At 46.0% G+C, this 17,223-nt stretch overlaps 1 protein-coding gene across 1 annotated transcript in view; it reads left to right on the top strand.

Annotated features, from left to right (window-relative positions):
* TMBIM6 (transmembrane BAX inhibitor motif containing 6) overlaps positions 1-17,223 on the top strand; it is a 47,459-nt gene that overhangs the window by 14,910 nt on the left and 15,326 nt on the right. The window contains exon 2 of the mRNA XM_063952754.1: positions 16,715-16,806. Coding sequence (XP_063808824.1) covers positions 16,751-16,806 — 56 coding nt within the window. The 5' untranslated portion in view covers positions 16,715-16,750. The remainder of the gene's footprint in view (positions 1-16,714; positions 16,807-17,223) is intronic.

The following is a 17,223-nucleotide window of genomic DNA, read 5'->3' as shown; positions in this document are numbered from 1 at the left end:
ATGTGCTAATTGTGCTGCCAAGTAATAAAAACGAAAGTTGGGAAGAGCCAGCCCCCCTGAGGTTTTGTGCCTGGTCAAAGTATTAAGTTTCAGCCGTGCCCGTTTACTAGCCCATACCAAAGAGGATATCAAACCATCTATCTGTTTGAAAGTTTTCTGGGGGATATATATTGGGGATTGTTGTAGTATGTACAGGAGTTTGGGCTGAAAAACCATTTTCACCATGTTAATCCTCCCTGTAACTGTCAGGGGCAATTTCCCCCAAACCTTCACCTTATTGCGAAGATAAGATATTTGCGGTGTAATATTAAGGGAAGTAAATTTATGAGGGTCATTGGATACCCAAATGCCCAGATATTTAAAGGAATTCACCCATCTTAGCGGGAGAACAGCCAATGGGGAATCAGGGACCTCGCCCTGAAACGGGATAATGGAGGATTTCTCCCAATTGATCAGGAGCCCGGAGTAACAGCCGAACTTGTTAATAATATCTAAAATCTTAGGCATAGACTCAGCATAGCGATCCACAAATAGCAGGATGTCATCGGCATATAGAGCTATTTTCTCCTCCCTGGTGCCCACGGTGTATCCAACAATTTCAGGGTTCGCTCGCAGAAGACATGCAAGGGGTTCAATGGCTATAGCAAATAGAGTAGGGGACAATGGGCATCCCTGACGAGTACCTCTAGACAATGGAAAGGAATGTGACACAAAGCCATTCACCGCCACTCTAGCCATGGGAGAGGAATACATCAAGCGGACGAATTTAATAAAGCTGGGGCCTATACCAAACTTGTGCATGATACTCCACAAGTACTCCCACTCCACGGAGTCAAATGCCTTAGCGGCGTCCAATGATACTACTATGGATGAGGGTGCCTCACGGGGGACCTGGAGATGGGTAAATAATCGTCTGAGATTAATGGATGTTGACTTATTAGGCATAAATCCCGTCTGATCTGGGTGTATGATCTGCGTAATGACTTTATTTAATCTACACGCCAGGATTTTGGCCAGAATTTTAATATCGGTCGGTAGAAGGGAGATAGGTCTATAAGAATCAACCTTCCTATGGTCCTTATCGGGCTTCGGAAGGACAATAATCAATGCCTCCGCCATAGATAATGGGAGGGATTCCTGTGTGAATATCTGATTATATAGCTCAAGTAATTGGGGGACAAAAAAATCTAAATGGCGTTTATATAGCTCAGACGGTATGCCATCGAGCCCTGAAGCCTTCCCATTGGGGGCAGCATTGATCGCATCCACAATCTCCTCTGGTGAAATAGGTGCCTCGAGGAAGTCATGCGCCTCACAAGTTAGCAAGGGGAGCTGTATATTCTGTAGATATTCGTCTAGTTGCATCGGGGTGCAGTCTAATTTAGAGCTATATAATCGCCTATAATACGACACGAATTCCGACGCAATCTGCGGGGTCTGCGACACAATGGTACCGTCTGAGGCCTCTATTTCAACTACGGTGTTAGCGGATCTCTCACCCCGTGCCAGGGAGGCTAAATAAGATCCCGGCCTATCCCCGGAGGCGTAAAAGGCGTGAGAGGAGAAGAGGAGTCTATGCTGAGTCTTATCCATTAGACATTCCCTCCACTCCCGCTGAGCCGTCAACCATGCAGATTTGGAACTATTCAAGCAGTCCTGTAAATATTGTGCCTCTGCAGCAACACTTTTGGTCTCTAATTCGGACTCCCGGTGCCTGAAAAAGGTTTTTAAGTTAGCCACTCGTTTAATTAGGGTTCCCCGCAAAAAGGCCTTGAACGCATCCCATAAATTAGAGATAGACTGCCCATCTTTGTTTATCTCGAAAAATTCCCGCCATGCAGTCACCAAATCGGAGCCATCTCCCATATGTACCAGCCAAAACGGATTAAACTTCCACACTGCCTGGCCTCTAGAGCAATTAAAATCCAGGGTCAGTGTTAAAGGGGAGTGATCCGATATACCCCTAGTCTCATATTTGCTATCCCGGACCCCAGGAATCAGATCGCTCGATAAAAGAGCCAGGTCAATCCTAGAGAACGAGGAGTGGGAATGTGAGAAGCATGAATACTGTTTAACAGATGGATGTCTCAGTCTCCAGGGATCAACCAGACCCAGCCCCGAGACAACATCCGCAAAATCATTTCTACCAGAATGTGGACCAGAGGGGTTAGTAGAGAATCTATCCATCGCTTTATCTAATACATTGTTGAAATCCCCCACACAAACCACGGGTGACAAGGCCATAAACTCTGCAACCCTTTTCAGGACATCGGAGGAGTACGGAGGAGGCACATACACGGACAGTAAAAGCAGAGGGGTACAGTGGATCTTACACTTTAGAAAGACATATCTCCCCCATGGGTCCGTTTGTACTGACTCCATCACAAAGGGAACAGTCTTCTTTACAAGGATAGAGACCCCCCGGGAGGCAGAAGTGTGTGTGTAGAATGGAATGCCCATCCTACCCAAGGTCTCTTAATGGCTAGGGTCTTGCTGCCCACCAGGTGGGTCTCCATAAGACATATCACATCAGCGGCATACTGCTTAATTTGTCTAAGTACCAGAGATCTCTTAATTTTGTCATTGAGTCCCCGCACATTCCATGACACTATCCTAAGTCCAACCATGAGGGGTCGTTTTGATCATAATAGAGGCTACAGCCCGCAGCCAGCCAGATCCATCTTCTCTGCAAACAAGTACAAGGCACCACCGCTCAATGAATAGGTTCGTAAGCCACACACACTCAAATTGCTCGTTGGATTTGTAGCACAATTCAGCTTGCACATTCTGTGGCAGGCCTGCCACAGCCAAAATCTGTAAAAGCCCATTCCACACGGAAAGTGGGCTCATCTTGGGCGACTGCCCGAGGGGTCTCGGCTTTACAACTTTGCCGAGCAGCTACTTGGTCAGGGGCAAACACGTTTGTTAAATTCTACAAATTTGATACCCTGGCTGAGGAGGACCTGGAGTTCTCTCATTCGGTGCTGCAGAGTCATCCGCACTCTCCCGCCCGTTTGGGAGCTTTGGTATAATCCCCATGGTCCTTACGGAGTTCCCAGCATCCACTAGGACGTCAGAGAAAATAAGAATTTACTTACTGATAATTCTATTTCTCGTAGTCCGTAGTGGATGCTGGGCGCCCATCCCAAGTGCGGATTGTCTGCAATACTTGTACATAGTTATTGTTACAAAAATCGGGTTATTGTGGTTGTGAGCCATCTTTCCAGAGGCTCCTCTGTTATCATGCTGTTAACTGGATTCAGATCACAGGTTGTACGGTGTGATCGGTGTGGCTGGTATGAGTCTTACCCGGGATTCATAAATCCTTCCTTATTGTGTACGCTCGTCCGGGCACAATATCCTAACTGAGGCTTGGAGGAGGGTCATGGGGGGAGGAGCCAGTGCACACCAGGTAGTCCTAAAGCTTTACTTTTGTGCCCAGTCTCCTGCGGAGCCGCTATTCCCCATGGTCCTTACGGAGTTCCCAGCATCCACTACGGACTATGAGAAATAGAATTATCGGTAAGTAAATTCTTATTATAATGTATGTGTGTGTAAAGAGCACCTACCAGTGTAGTATATTAAATTCAGTGAAAACACCCTGTGAATTAGGTAGACACAGTGGTAATATGGGTAGCAACTTAGCTTAAACAGACATCTTCAGGCTGATGACTCTTAGATGCAAAGCATGTGAATAGAGAAATAAAAACAACATAGTGCGTACTGTTTTCACAGAAGCTCAGAATTAGGAACACTGCTGGTCCCAGTAATCATTCAGATAGTAGGTTGAATAAAAAAATACAGTTTAATAAACAGCTTATCTGTCCGCTATGGGAAGACCATGGGTGAGCATCAAGTCCCTGTCCCAACGCGTTTTGTCCTAGAATGAGGACTTCATCAAGGGGATGTTTACTGTGGGCAACACAGGATCTTGTTCTTTTGATAGATATGTATGTATATATATATAAATAAATTATTATGGATGAGTCATAGTAGGAAGGTGTCAATTACGGTTCTGCTACTCCATAACATTACACTATTGCAGAGGTTCTCACACACCACGGTAATCAAAACACCCTGATGGTCCAGGTTTTAACGATGTCCATGGCTCGGTAAAGATGGTTAAATCAGATTGACTGGGGTACTAATTAAGTCACCTGTGGACAGTTAGGGTGCCTGGAGGAACATGTTTTAGAACCTCTGGATTAATGTACTCGTGGTTTTCAACTCCAATCCTCATGTAGTCCTGTCAGGTCATGTGTTCACGATTTCGGTCTGTGGAAACAGGTTTAATAATTACTGACCAATCAAAATAGGTTAACTCACCTGTACATCATTAAAGAAGCCCTGAAAACATGACTTGCATGGGAGGTACTTGAAGATTGGAGTTGAAAACCTCACACTAGTGCTAGCTAGTATTGTTAGTTCATATTTACAAGTGATGTGCTGAATTTAGTTTAAGTACTCTTATTGGGGCGAATTCAAATGTTTTGGGCGTCTAAAAATCCTCTAAACGGAACTGTTAAGACGCCCAAACAATTGTCACTATTCATTTATTGTTTGTCTGCCCATGCATGTCACGCCCAAACAGACGGGGTTTACCTGCGTACAACGGCTAATCCGGTCTAAACTACTGGTTTGCGCCCAAAGTCCCGGGTTTGGACACATTTTTTTTTCTCGCACCTCAGGAAGCTGTGAGAAATGTGTCCTCTGTCGGGCGGCCAAAGGGAAGAAAATTTGAATTGCTGGCGTTGGTCGCCTTTTAGTGGCGGCCGCGAAAAAAAATTTGAACCGTCCCAATTGAGTCTGCGCTACACTAAAGTACTTACAGTACACAGCAAGTCTTCCGCATGCCTACTCACACTTTCAGTTTTAGTTTTATAAACTGCGCAGTATTTATATTAGTCGTTCTAATATTTCACATGCTGAATTGATATTGAGGTGTGTACACACTGTAAGATTTTCTCTTACGATTTTGACTATAGTCAAAATCGCAAGGAAAGTTAGTGCAGATCGCAAGGTGAAAGTCACCTTGCGATACTGATGCGCGGTCGGTATCGCAAGCCTAGATGGACTGTGCAGGCAAGTCAATTTTGACTCTCGTAGAAAAGATAGTCAAAATTGACACTTATCCAAAATCGTACAAAGCCAGTATCGCGAGCACAATCATCTATGCTTGCGATACCGACCTAGCCCCTGTCGCATAATGAGAATCGGGGTTTAGCCCGAATCTCACAATGGGGTCGATTCAATTCACCGACAGTTGAATAGCGCCGGGAATTAGCTCCCGGTGCTATTCAATTCAGCACAAGTTAAGTCAGCGAATGCCCGTTCTCCTGGACTTAACATGTTGATCTGTCGGGAGAATGGGCATTCTCCGACTTAACTCCCTGCCGCGATGCTGATTCCCGACAGAATCAGCCTCGCGCCGGCTGCACGGCAGCACTTTTGTCGGATTTTCTCTCTCATCCCCCGGGGGTGAGAGAAGATTTCCCGACAATTGAGTGTCACTTGGCGCTGTATTGAATAGTGCCGGGAGCTAATTCCCGGCGCTATTCAACAGTCGGTGAGTTAAATCGACCCCCATGTGTACACACCTTTAGTACTTGCCTACTCTAGTCTTTGTGATTCATAACTGTTTTAGCAAACTTCCCATTTTCTTACATACATAATCAGGTATCTCGCATTTCTTACATACATAATCGCACGTTATAACTGAACACATCTATAGATGCAGGACATCTCTCTGCTTTCCCTTTTTCACTGCTTCTGCAATATAAATGCTATACAGATGTATGTAGTACCGTGAGAACAGATATTGGCAGAGGGCCTGATTCGGACGTAAACCGCACGTAATGTCGATGTTCAGTAGTTGACCGATTATTTGCTATTGTGCTTGTGCAAAAGTTCAGAAAACCCAGACGGTGTTGTGTGATGATAGTGTCACAGCTGCTTCCACAGACGTGCTGTTTTGACCGAGTAATTGCACCTACCATAGGACTGGTGCAAGTGTCGATGGTGGTGTGACCAGGATCACCGGCGATGTTACAGCCTGCAGAGATGGAGAAGGCTTGTGTCTTAGGACTTACACATTCAGGCACACACTAGATCATAAAGGGACTGAAATGCTAGACTGAACCTTGCATTTGCATATCATCACTCCTGTGACTCTGTCAACAGAAGCGTCCGCCTATGAATCAGGACCATAGTTTTCACAGCAATTCACAGATTAGCACGTAAAAATAAACTAGGAGCCTTCGAGAAACATCTCATCATACATACCTGATGGAGTCCAGTGTTGTGCTATGATTATGAAATCAATACACTTTGAGCGAACGGCCAATAGAATGTAAGCCCGTCGGCAGCTGTACGGATTCGGTATGATATACCGATGGATGGGATGTCGGCGGTCAGAATACAGACAGTGGCATCCCGGCCATCAGAATCCCGACAGTACCTCAAAAAGTACCCTAACTCTCCTTTGCCCCCTACTCTAACCCTCCCTTGTGGGTGCCTAACCCTAACCTTCCTTTGTGGGTGCCTAATCATCCCTTGTGGGTGCCTAACCCTGACCCTCCCCGCTTGTCGCCTACCCTCCACCGGTGCCATTTTTATTACATCCCAATGTATACACCCAATATGTCTGTGAACTATGTCATTCAGTGATATCACATCCCGTGTGCAGCACAGCCGATGGCTGATATATATCTGAAGATATTATTGCTGCATCTAGCTGTGTGTATGGGCAGTCCGCCAAGCCGCAGGGGGCTGACATCACAGTTTGGTGGACAAATTCAAATACCTGCCCAGCTGGGTGTCCTGACCGACACATCAAGCAGCTGATCAGTAATACCCCTTTCACACCGCAGCTATAACCCGGTAAATTGCCGTTTTTTAAGCCTTCCAAAACGGTTCTAGCTGGGGTGTGAAAGGGCCACTTTGAATTTACTGGTTACAGATTACTGGTATTTTAAAACGGTTAAAAAGCAGGCTCTTACACAGTTCAGACCCGTTTCATTGTGCAATGTGAAAGGCTCAGAAACGGTATTTCCAAACCACAGAAGGTGATAGGCTGTCTCCATGCGTGATGTCACCAGTCAGAAGCAGGAAATAAACTGGAGGAAACACATGAGAGTGAAGAAGCATTTTATTATACAGAATACAGTTTAAAATGACAAATTGGAGTGATGAGGAGGTTAGGAAGCTGCTGAGGATGATAGGGGATGAAGAAATTGCTAGACAAATCACTGGGACCGTGAAGGATGCAGTAATCTACAAAAACATGGTAAAGATGCTTGAAGCTGCTGGGTTCCATCGTACGACTAGCCAAATTATTAATAATTAATAAATAATTATTAATAATGTGTGGGCCAGAAAAGTCCATTTAAAATGACAACCACTGTTTTCTATGGGAGAAACTGGTTCTGTGTGAAAGGTACGAAAACTGTAATGAAACGGTAATGTACTGGTTACAACATGCGATGTGCAGGGGGTTTAACTGCTCAGACCCGTTTTAAGAACCGTTTAAAGAACCGTTTCAAAAGCAGGGTTTGCGATGTGAAAGCGGTATTAGTGTGTAAACTTAGCTGTTTTTGCCACTTTATCGGTACAATGTCGAATTGTGACGATGTGTACGCAGCCTATGAACTATTTTTCTGTTCTAAGGTTTGGGTACACATTGTGCACTTTGCATTACATTGGTAGACTGGTAGTACATAATTAGTAATTGTCACAATAATTATGTTGTAATTACTTCTGACCTGATTTATCAAACCAATTGGTATGATATAGTAAGTATTACTGCTTACTGATAACATATGTAGTCATAAACAAAACTGAAATAGGATTCGGGAAACGTAACTGTACTTAGGGCCTAATTGAGATTTGTACATAAACCCAATGGTTTACATACAGTGCATCTGGAAAGTATTCACAGCGCTTCACTTTTTCTACATTTTATGTTACTGCCTTCTTCCAAAATGGCATAAATACATTTTTCTTTCCCCTCAAAATTCTACACACAATACCTCATAATGACAATGTGAAAAATTGTTTTTTTGTTTGTTAATTTATTAAAATAAAAAACTAAAATCACATGTACATAAGTATTCACAGCCTTTGCCATGAAGCTCAAAATTGAGCTCAGGTGCATCCTGTTTCCACTGATCATCCTTGAGATGTTCCTACAGCTTAGTTGGAGCCCAACTGTGGTAAATTCAGTTGATTGGACATGATTTGGAAAGGCACACACCTGTCTATATAAGGTCCCACACTTGTCAGTGCATGTCTGAGCACAAACCAAGCATGAAGTCAAAGGGAATTGTCTGTAGACCTCCGAGACAGGATTTGAGGCTCAAATCTGGGGAAGGGTACAGAAAAATGTCTGCTGTTTGAAGGTCCCAATGAGCACAGTAGCCTCCATCATCCGTAAATAGAAGAAGTTCGGAACCACCAGGACTCTTCCTAGAGCTGGCCGGCCGTCTAAACTGAGTGATCTGTGGAGAAGGGCCCTAGTCAGGAAGGTGACCAAGAACCCAATGGTCTCTCTTTCAGAGCTACAGCATTCCTCTGTGGAGAGAGGAGAACCTTCCAGAAGGACAACCATCTCTGCAGCAATCCACCTATCAGGCCTGTATGGTAGAGTGGCCACTTCTTAGTAAAAAAGCATATGGCAGCCCGCCTAGAGTTTGCCAAAATGCAGACTCTCAGACCACGAGAAACAAAATTCTCTGGTGTGATGAGACAAAGATTGAACTTTTTGGCGTGAATGCCAGGCGTCCTTTTTAGAGGAAACCAGGCACCGCTCATCACCATGCCAATACCATCCCTACAGTGAAGCATGGTGGTGGCAGCGTCATGTTGTGGGGATGTTTTTCAGCAGCAGGAACTGGGAGACTAGTCAGGATAGAGGCAAAGATTAATGCAGCAGTGTACAGAGACATCCTGGATGAAAACCTGCTCCAGAGCGCACTTGACCCCAGACTTGGGTGACTGTTCATTTTTCAGCAGGACAATGACCCTAAGCACACAGCCAAGATATCAAAGGAGTGGCTTCAGGACAACTGTGTGAATGTCCTTGAGTGGCTCAGCCAGAGCCCAGACTTGAATCCGATTGAACATCTCTGGAGTGATCTGAAAATGGTTGTGCACCGATGCTTCCCATCCAACCTGATGGAGCTTGAGAGGTGCTGTAAAGAGGAATGGGTGAAACTGCCCAAAGAGAGGTGTGCCAAGCTTGTGGCATCATATTCAAAAAGACTAGAGGCTGTAATTGCTGCCAAAGGTGCATCAACGAAGTATTGAGCAAAGGCTGTGAATACTTATGTACATGTGATTATTTCTCTATCGTCCTAAGTGGATGCTGGGGTTCCTGAAAGGACCATGGGGAATAGCGGCTCCGCAGGAGACAGGGCACAAAAGTAAAGCTTTTACAGGTCAGGTGGTGTGTACTGGCTCCTCCCCCTATGACCCTCCTCCAGACTCCAGTTAGATTTTTGTGCCCGGCCGAGAAGGGTGCAATTCTAGGTGGCTCTCATAAAGAGCTGCTTAGAGAGTTTAGCTTAGGTTTTTTATTTTACAGTGATTCCTGCTGGCAACAGGATCACTGCAACGAGGGACAGAGGGGAGAAGAAGTGAACTCACCTGCGTGCAGGATGGATTGGCTTCTTGGCTACTGGACATGAAGCTCCAGAGGGACGATCACAGGTACAGCCTGGATGGTCACCGGAGCCACGCCGCCGGCCCCCTCACAGATGCTGAAGCAAGAAGAGGTCCAGAATCGGCGGCTGAAGACTCCTGCAGTCTTCTTAAGGTAGCGCACAGCACTGCAGCTGTGCGCCATTTTCCTCTCAGCACACTTCACACGGCAGTCACTGAGGGTGCAGGGCGCTGGGGGGGGGGCGCCCTGGGAGGCAAATGAAAACCTTTAAAAAGGCTAAAAATACCTCACATATAGCCCCAGAGGCTATATGGAGATATTTACCCCTGCCTAAATGTACTAAATAGCGGGAGACGAGCCCGCCGAAAAAGGGGCGGGGCCTATCTCCTCAGCACACGGCGCCATTTTCTGTCACAGCTCCGCTGGTCAGGAAGGCTCCCAGGTCTCTCCCCTGCACTGCACTACAGAAACAGGGTATAACAGAGAGGGGGGGCAAAATAAATGGCAATATATTAATATAAAAGCAGCTATAAGGGAGCACTTAATCATAAGGCTATCCCTGTCATATATAGCGCTTTTTGGTGTGTGCTGGCAGACTCTCCCTCTGTCTCCCCAAAGGGCTAGTGGGTCCTGTCTTCGTATAGAGCATTCCCTGTGTGTCTGCTGTGTGTCGGTACGTGTGTGTCGACATGTATGAGGACGTTATTGGTGTGGAGGCGGAGCAATTGCCAAATATGAGGATGTCACCTCCTAGGGGGTCGACACCAGAATGGATGCCTTTATTTGTGGAATTACGGGATAGCGTCAACTCGCTTAAGCAGTCGTTTGCCGACATGAGGCGGCCGGACACTCAATTAGTGCCTGTCCAGGCGCCTCAAACACCGTCAGGGGCTGTAAAACGCCCCTTGCCTCAGTCGGTCGACACAGACCCAGACACAGGCACTGATTCCGGTGGTGAAGGTGACGAATCAACCGTATTTTCCAGTAGGGCCACACGTTATATGATTTTGGCAATAAAGGAGATGTTACATTTAGCTGATACTACAGGTACCACTAAACAGGGTATTATGTGGGGTGTGAAAAAACTACCAGTAGTTTTTACCGAATCAGAAGAATTAAATGACGTGTGTGATGAAGCGTGGGGTGCCCCGATAAAAAACTGCTAATTTCAAAGAAGTTATTGGCTTTATACCCTTTCCCGCCAGAGGTTAGGGAGCGCTGGGAAACACCTCCTAGGGTGGACAAAGCGCTAACACGCTTATCAAAACAAGTGGCGTTACCCTCTCCTGAGACGGCCGCACTTAAAGATCCATCAGATAGGAGGATGGAAAATATCCAAAAAGGTATATACACACATGCAGGTGTTATACTACGACCAGCTATTGCGACTGCCTGGATGTGCAGTGCTGGGGTAGTTTGGTCAGAGTCCCTGATCGAAAATATTGATACCCTGGACAGGGACAATATTTTACTGTCGTTAGAACAAATAAAGGATGCATTTCTTTATATGCGTGATGCACAGAGAGATATCTGCACACTGGCATCACGGGTAAGTGCTATGTCCATTTCGGCCAGAAGAGCTTTATGGACACGACAGTGGACAGGCGATGCGTAGAGGAGTTATTTGGGGTCGGTCTATCGGATTTGGTGGCCACGGCTACGGCCGGGAAATCCACCTTTCTACCTCAAGTCACTCCCCAACAGAAAAAGGCACCGACCTTTCAACCGCAGCCCTTTCGTTCCTTTAAAAATAAGAGAGCAAAGGGCTATTCATATCTGCCACGAGGCAGAGGACGAGGGAAGAGACAGCAACAGGCAGCTCCTTCCCAGGAACAGAAGCCCTCCCCGGCTTCTACAAAAGCCTCAGCATGACGCTGGGGCTTCGCAAGCGGACTCGGGGGCGGTAGGCGGTCGTCTCAAGAATTACAGCGCGCAGTGGGCTCACTCGCAGGTAAATCCCTGGATCCTGCAGATAATATCTCAGGGGTACAGGTTGAAATTAGAGACAGAGCCACCTCGCCGTTTCCTGAAGTCTGCTTTACCAACGTCCCCCTCAGAAAGGGAGACGGTTTTGGAAGCCATTCACAAGCTGTATTCTCAGCAGGTGATAGTCAAGGTACCTCTTCTACAACAAGGGAAGGGGTATTATTCCACTCTTTTTGTGGTACCGAAGCCGGATGGCTCGGTAAGGCCTATTCTAAATCTGAAGTCCTTGAACCTGTACATAAAGAAGTTCAAGTTCAAGATGGAGTCACTCAGAGCAGTGATAGCGAACCTGGAAGAAGGGGACTTTATGGTATCCTTGGACATCAAGGATGCGTATCTCCACGTTCCAATTACCCCTCACACCAGGGGTACCTCAGGTTCGTTGTACAAAACTGTCACTATCAGTTTCAGACGCTGCCGTTTGGTTTGTCCACGGCACCTCGGGTCTTTACAAAGGTAATGGCCGAGATAATATTTCTTCTTCGAAGAAAAGGCGTATTAATTATCCCATACTTGGACGATCTCCTAATAAGGGCAAGGTCCAGAGAACAGCTAGAGATGGGTTTAGCACTATCTCAAGAGGTACTAAAGCAGCACGGATGGATTCTGAATATTCCAAAATCCCAATTAATGCCGACAACTCGTCTGCTGTTCCTGGGGATGATTCTGGACACAGTTCAGAAAAAGGTTTTTCTTCCCGAAGAAAAAGCCAAGGAGTTATCTGACCTGGTCAGGAACCTCCTAAAACCAGGAAAGGTGTCTGTACATCAATGCACAAGAGTCCTGGGAAAAAATGGTAGCTTCTTACGAAGCAATCCCTTTCGGCAGATTCCATGCAAAGGGATCTGTTGGACAAATGGTCAGGGTCGCATCTTCAGATGCACCTGCGGATAACCCTGTCGCCGAGGACAAGGGTATCCCTTCTGTGGTGGTTGCAGGAGGCTCATCTATTGGAGGGCCGCAGATTCGGCATGCAGGATTGGATCCTGGTGACCACGGATGCCAGCCTGAGAGGCTGGGGAGCAGTCACACAGGGAAGAAATTTCCAGGGAGTGTGGTCGAGCCTGAAAAAGTCTCTTCACATAAGCATTCTGGAACTAAGAGCAATCTACAATGCTCTAAGCCAGGCGGAACCTCTGCTTCAAGGAAGACCGGTGTTGATCCAGTCGGACAACATCACGGCAGTCGCCCATGTAAACAGACAGGGCGGCACAAGAAGCAGGAGGGCAATGGCAGAAGCTGCCAGGATCCTTCGCTGGGCGGAGAATCACGTGATAGCACTGTCAGCAGTATTCATCCCGGGCGTGGACAACTGGGAAGCAGACTTCCTCAGCAGACACGACCTTCACCCGGGAGAGTGGGGACTTCATCCAGAAGTTTTCCACATGCTATTAAACCGTTGGGTAAAACCAATGGTGGACATGATGGCGTCTCGCCTCAACAAAACACTGGACAGGTATTGCGCCAGGTCAAGAGATCCGCAGGCAATAGCTGTGGACGCGCTGGTAACACCTTGGGTGTACCAGTCGGTATATGTGTTTCCTCCTCTGCCTCTCATACCAAAGGTATTGAGGATTATACGGCAAAGAGGAGTAAGACTAGTGGCTCCGGATTGGCCAAGAAGGACTTGGTACCCGGAACTTCAAGAGATGGTCACGGACGATCCGTGGCCTCTACTTCTGAGAAGGGACCTGCTTCAGCAGGGTCCTTGTCTTTTTCAAGACTTACCGCGGCTGCGTTTGACGGCATGGCGTTTGAATGCCAGATCCTAAAAGGAAAAGGCATTCCAGAAGAAGTCATTCCTACCTTGATAAAGGCAAGGAAGGAAGTCACCGCGAAGCATTATCGCCGTATTTGGCGAAAATATGTTGCGTGGTGCGAGCAGCGGAGTGCTCCGATGGAGGAATTTCAACTGGGTCGTTTTCCTACATTTCCTGCAATCAGGATTGTCTATGGGTCTCAAATTGGGATCTATTAAGGTTCAAATTTCGGCCCTATCGATATTCTTCCAAAAAGAATTGGCCTCAGTCCCTGAGGTCCAGATTTTTATCAAAGGAGTACTGCATATACAGCCTCCTGTGGTGCCTAAGGTGGCACCGTGGGATCTAAATGTAGTTTTAGATTTCCTCAAATCCAATTGGTTTGAACCACTAAAGAATGTGGATTTGAAATATCTCACATGGAAAGTGACTATGTTACTGGCCCTGGCTTCGGCCGGGAGAGTATCTGAACTGGCGGCTTTGTCTTATAAAAGCCCTTATTTAATTTTCCATTCGACATAGGGCAGAGCTGCGGACGCGTCCGCATTTTCTCCCTAAGGTGGTATCAGCGTTTCACCTGAACCAGCCTATTGTAGTGCCTGCGGCTACAGACGACTTGAAGGACTCCAAGTTGTTGGACGTTGTCAGAGCCTTAAAAATATACATTTAAAGGACGGCTGGAGTCAGAAAATCTGACTCGCTGTTTATACTGTATGCACCCAACAAGTTGGGTGCACCTGCTTCTAAGCAGTCGATTGCTCGTTGGATTTGTAACAAAATTCAACTTGTACATTCTGTGGCAGGCCTGCTACAGCCTAAATCTGTTAAGGCCCATTCCGCAAGGAAGGTGGGCTCATCTTGGGCGGCTGCCCGAGGGGTCTCGGCATTACAACTCTGCCGAGCAGCTACGTGGTCAGGGGAGAACACGTTTGTAAATTTTTACAAATTTGATACCCTGGCAAAGGAGGACCTGGAGTTCTCTCATTCGGTGCTGCAGAGTCATCCGCACTCTCCCGCCCGTTTGGGAGCTTTGGTATAATCCCCATGGTCCTTTCAGGAACCCCAGCATCCACTTAGGACGATAGAGAAAATAAGAATTTACTTACCGATAATTCTATTTCTCGGAGTCCGTAGTGGATGCTGGGCGCCCATCCCAAGTGCGGATTATCTGCAATACTTGTACATAGTTATTGTTAACTAATTCGGGTTATTGTTTAGGAAGCCATCTTTCAGAGGCTCCTCTGTTATCATACTGTTAACTGGGTTTAGATCACAAGTTGTACGGTGTGATTGGTGTGGCTGGTATGAGTCTTACCCGGGATTCAAAATCCTCCCTTATTGTGTACGCTCGTCCGGGCACAGTACCTAACTGGAGTCTGGAGGAGGGTCATAGGGGGAGGAGCCAGTACACACCACCTGACCTGTAAAAGCTTTACTTTTGTGCCCTGTCTCCTGCGGAGCCGCTATTCCCCATGGTCCTTTCAGGAACCCCAGCATCCACTACGGACTCCGAGAAATAGAATTATCGGTAAGTAAATTCTTATTTTTTTTAATACATTTGCAAAAATAAAATAAAGTTAATGTTGTAATTATGGGGTATTGTTTGTAGACGTTTCAGGGGAAAAATGAATGTAAACCATTTTTGTAATAAGGCTGTAACATAACAAAATGTGAAAAAAGTGAAGCGCTGTGAATACTTTCCGTATGTACTGTACAAATCCTATAGTTGTGAAGCTGCGCATGTGCAGAACGGGTCTTGTGATATCCCTCACAGCCCTCTGTCAGCCGCAGCGTTTGGGGGACGGAGCAGGGGCAGCGTATCATTCCTATTTTGTAGGCATTACTGGTCCAGGATGTGTTATCGGATGCAGACTTGCTGGATCTGGGTGTCTGGGTCTAATGGTCAGCCCGAGTAAGCTTTAGCTTACGCAGGCTGACCGATGCCTGAAAACATCATGACCAATGGTGACGCAGCGCTCTGATCTCGCAAATGCATTCAAGAGACCTCCATCTCCTACAGATGTCTCCTGCTGCATTTGCTTTTTAACTGCATGCAGTTCTTTACAGACATGAATTAGGCACTTAGGGAGTTGTTCAGGTTGGATTGCAGATTCTGCTAAAAAGTTATCCTTTCTTTTGCTTGGGTCCGCCCTGCATGCTGAATGTCCTGCCCAGTGGCTGCGACCTCTCTTCTCTCTTCCCCCCCCCCCCCCCTTCCCAGTTTCCCCCGCACCGCCTCACAAATACCTCTACCAGTCAATCACCCCTACCTGCGGCGGGGGTGGCGCGTTGCGACCTGAATAACCCCCTTAGATTCATTTTCTTTTTCTTATTAGGTTATTGCATTCTCCTCCCATGTCTGAAAGGTCTCCATGATAGTTTCATTATTCTTGTGGCACATTAAAAAAACAATTTCTGCGTTGGTCTTTTACAGTGCAGGTGTATCCACTTTATTCTGATTCCTCAGCATCTCTGGAAACCTCATCTAGTAAGACGTTCTGTTAATTGTAACAGGAGATGACCTTCAAAGATGTCTGATACAGGGTTTTAAGGAGGACCTTTCACTTTTTAGATGAATTGATCTTTACATAGTGCCTTATGTGGTAATCTCCACAAATAAAAATCTTGTACCCTGTTTCATCTGCTCATGTGACAGCACTAGAAAATGGCATGTACTGCATCAGAATACTGGCTGGGCATGGTGATTTGTGGCTGCTCCATAGCTGAGACTTCATTACATCACAGAAAGAGGAACCCCCACAGCAAGCTAATACTTTATGCTGCCAGATTTTTAAGCTGGGTCGGGAGGTGTGCATTTAGCAATCACTGTTTTTCTCTGCTTGTAAATACATCTAGCATGTCTGTGCTAGACGAGGAGGGGGGGGGGGGGGGGGGGGGGGGGTTCTTTCATATCCATTTCATTCCTCAGCTATGTGTAAGTGCAATCATTGGAAATCAAGGGAAAACATTATCTCCATTAATGAGGGGCAGGACTTTACATACAGCGAGCAGTTTACATTCTCTATGGAAAAGGCCCAAGCCTGCGATTTCCTTGTAACAGACTGCAATAATTGCACCATCTAGACCAAGAGGTCCCAAGGGGTACCTGAAGTGTGTAAGTCACTGAGTGGAAACCTCAGCATGATTATTGCGAAGAAGTAACCTTATCAGGACAGGTGTGTAATAGCTGCTCTCCCTTCAGTCTTGTTTAAGAAAACACACCGATCATTTTTCATGTGACGCTAAATCATTGTTTTGTCATTGAAGCGTAGAAATTTGTTTATGAGCTTGTTTCTTTGTTTCTCCGCAGGTATTTGTGTAGAAGGCATCTAAAGACCTTTCCGACATGGATTTTCTTGACCGGAATATCAACTTCAATGCTCTTTTGAAGTTTTCACATATGTAAGCATGTTGTACCATTTGTGGCTGCTTGGTTGGTTTGTTTTTGTATTCATGTTTTATTTTATTGTGGCTCCTCAAGAAAGAGCTTTCATGGTATTTAACAAAAATCCGTGAATTGGAAATTAAACTTTTGGTATTTCATAATTCCTCTTACTACAGGGTGTAATAGCATGATGTGTGCATAGTGTATTGCTTATCTTATTTATTAGTCTTGTGACATTCCAAATATGTAGGGGGGTAGAAGGGTGGAGTTTCCAAAGGTTTCAGTTTGTCTCTGTTACATGCAGCCTGTTACTCTGTTCTGGAGAACTTTCATTTTCTTCCTACATAGATACGTCTCAGTTTATTATTGACTGGTATTGGTAGCGGTAGGTTTTTAGCTTTCAGTAAAGGGTATTGCATTAGTTGGGGGATGTA

The sequence above is a fragment of the Pseudophryne corroboree genome, chromosome 2 (genome assembly GCF_028390025.1).
Source record: "Pseudophryne corroboree isolate aPseCor3 chromosome 2, aPseCor3.hap2, whole genome shotgun sequence".
Taxonomy (NCBI): domain Eukaryota; kingdom Metazoa; phylum Chordata; class Amphibia; order Anura; family Myobatrachidae; genus Pseudophryne; species Pseudophryne corroboree.
Note: the sequence above shows the minus strand (reverse complement) of the source record. Positions and strands in the feature narration are given on the sequence as shown.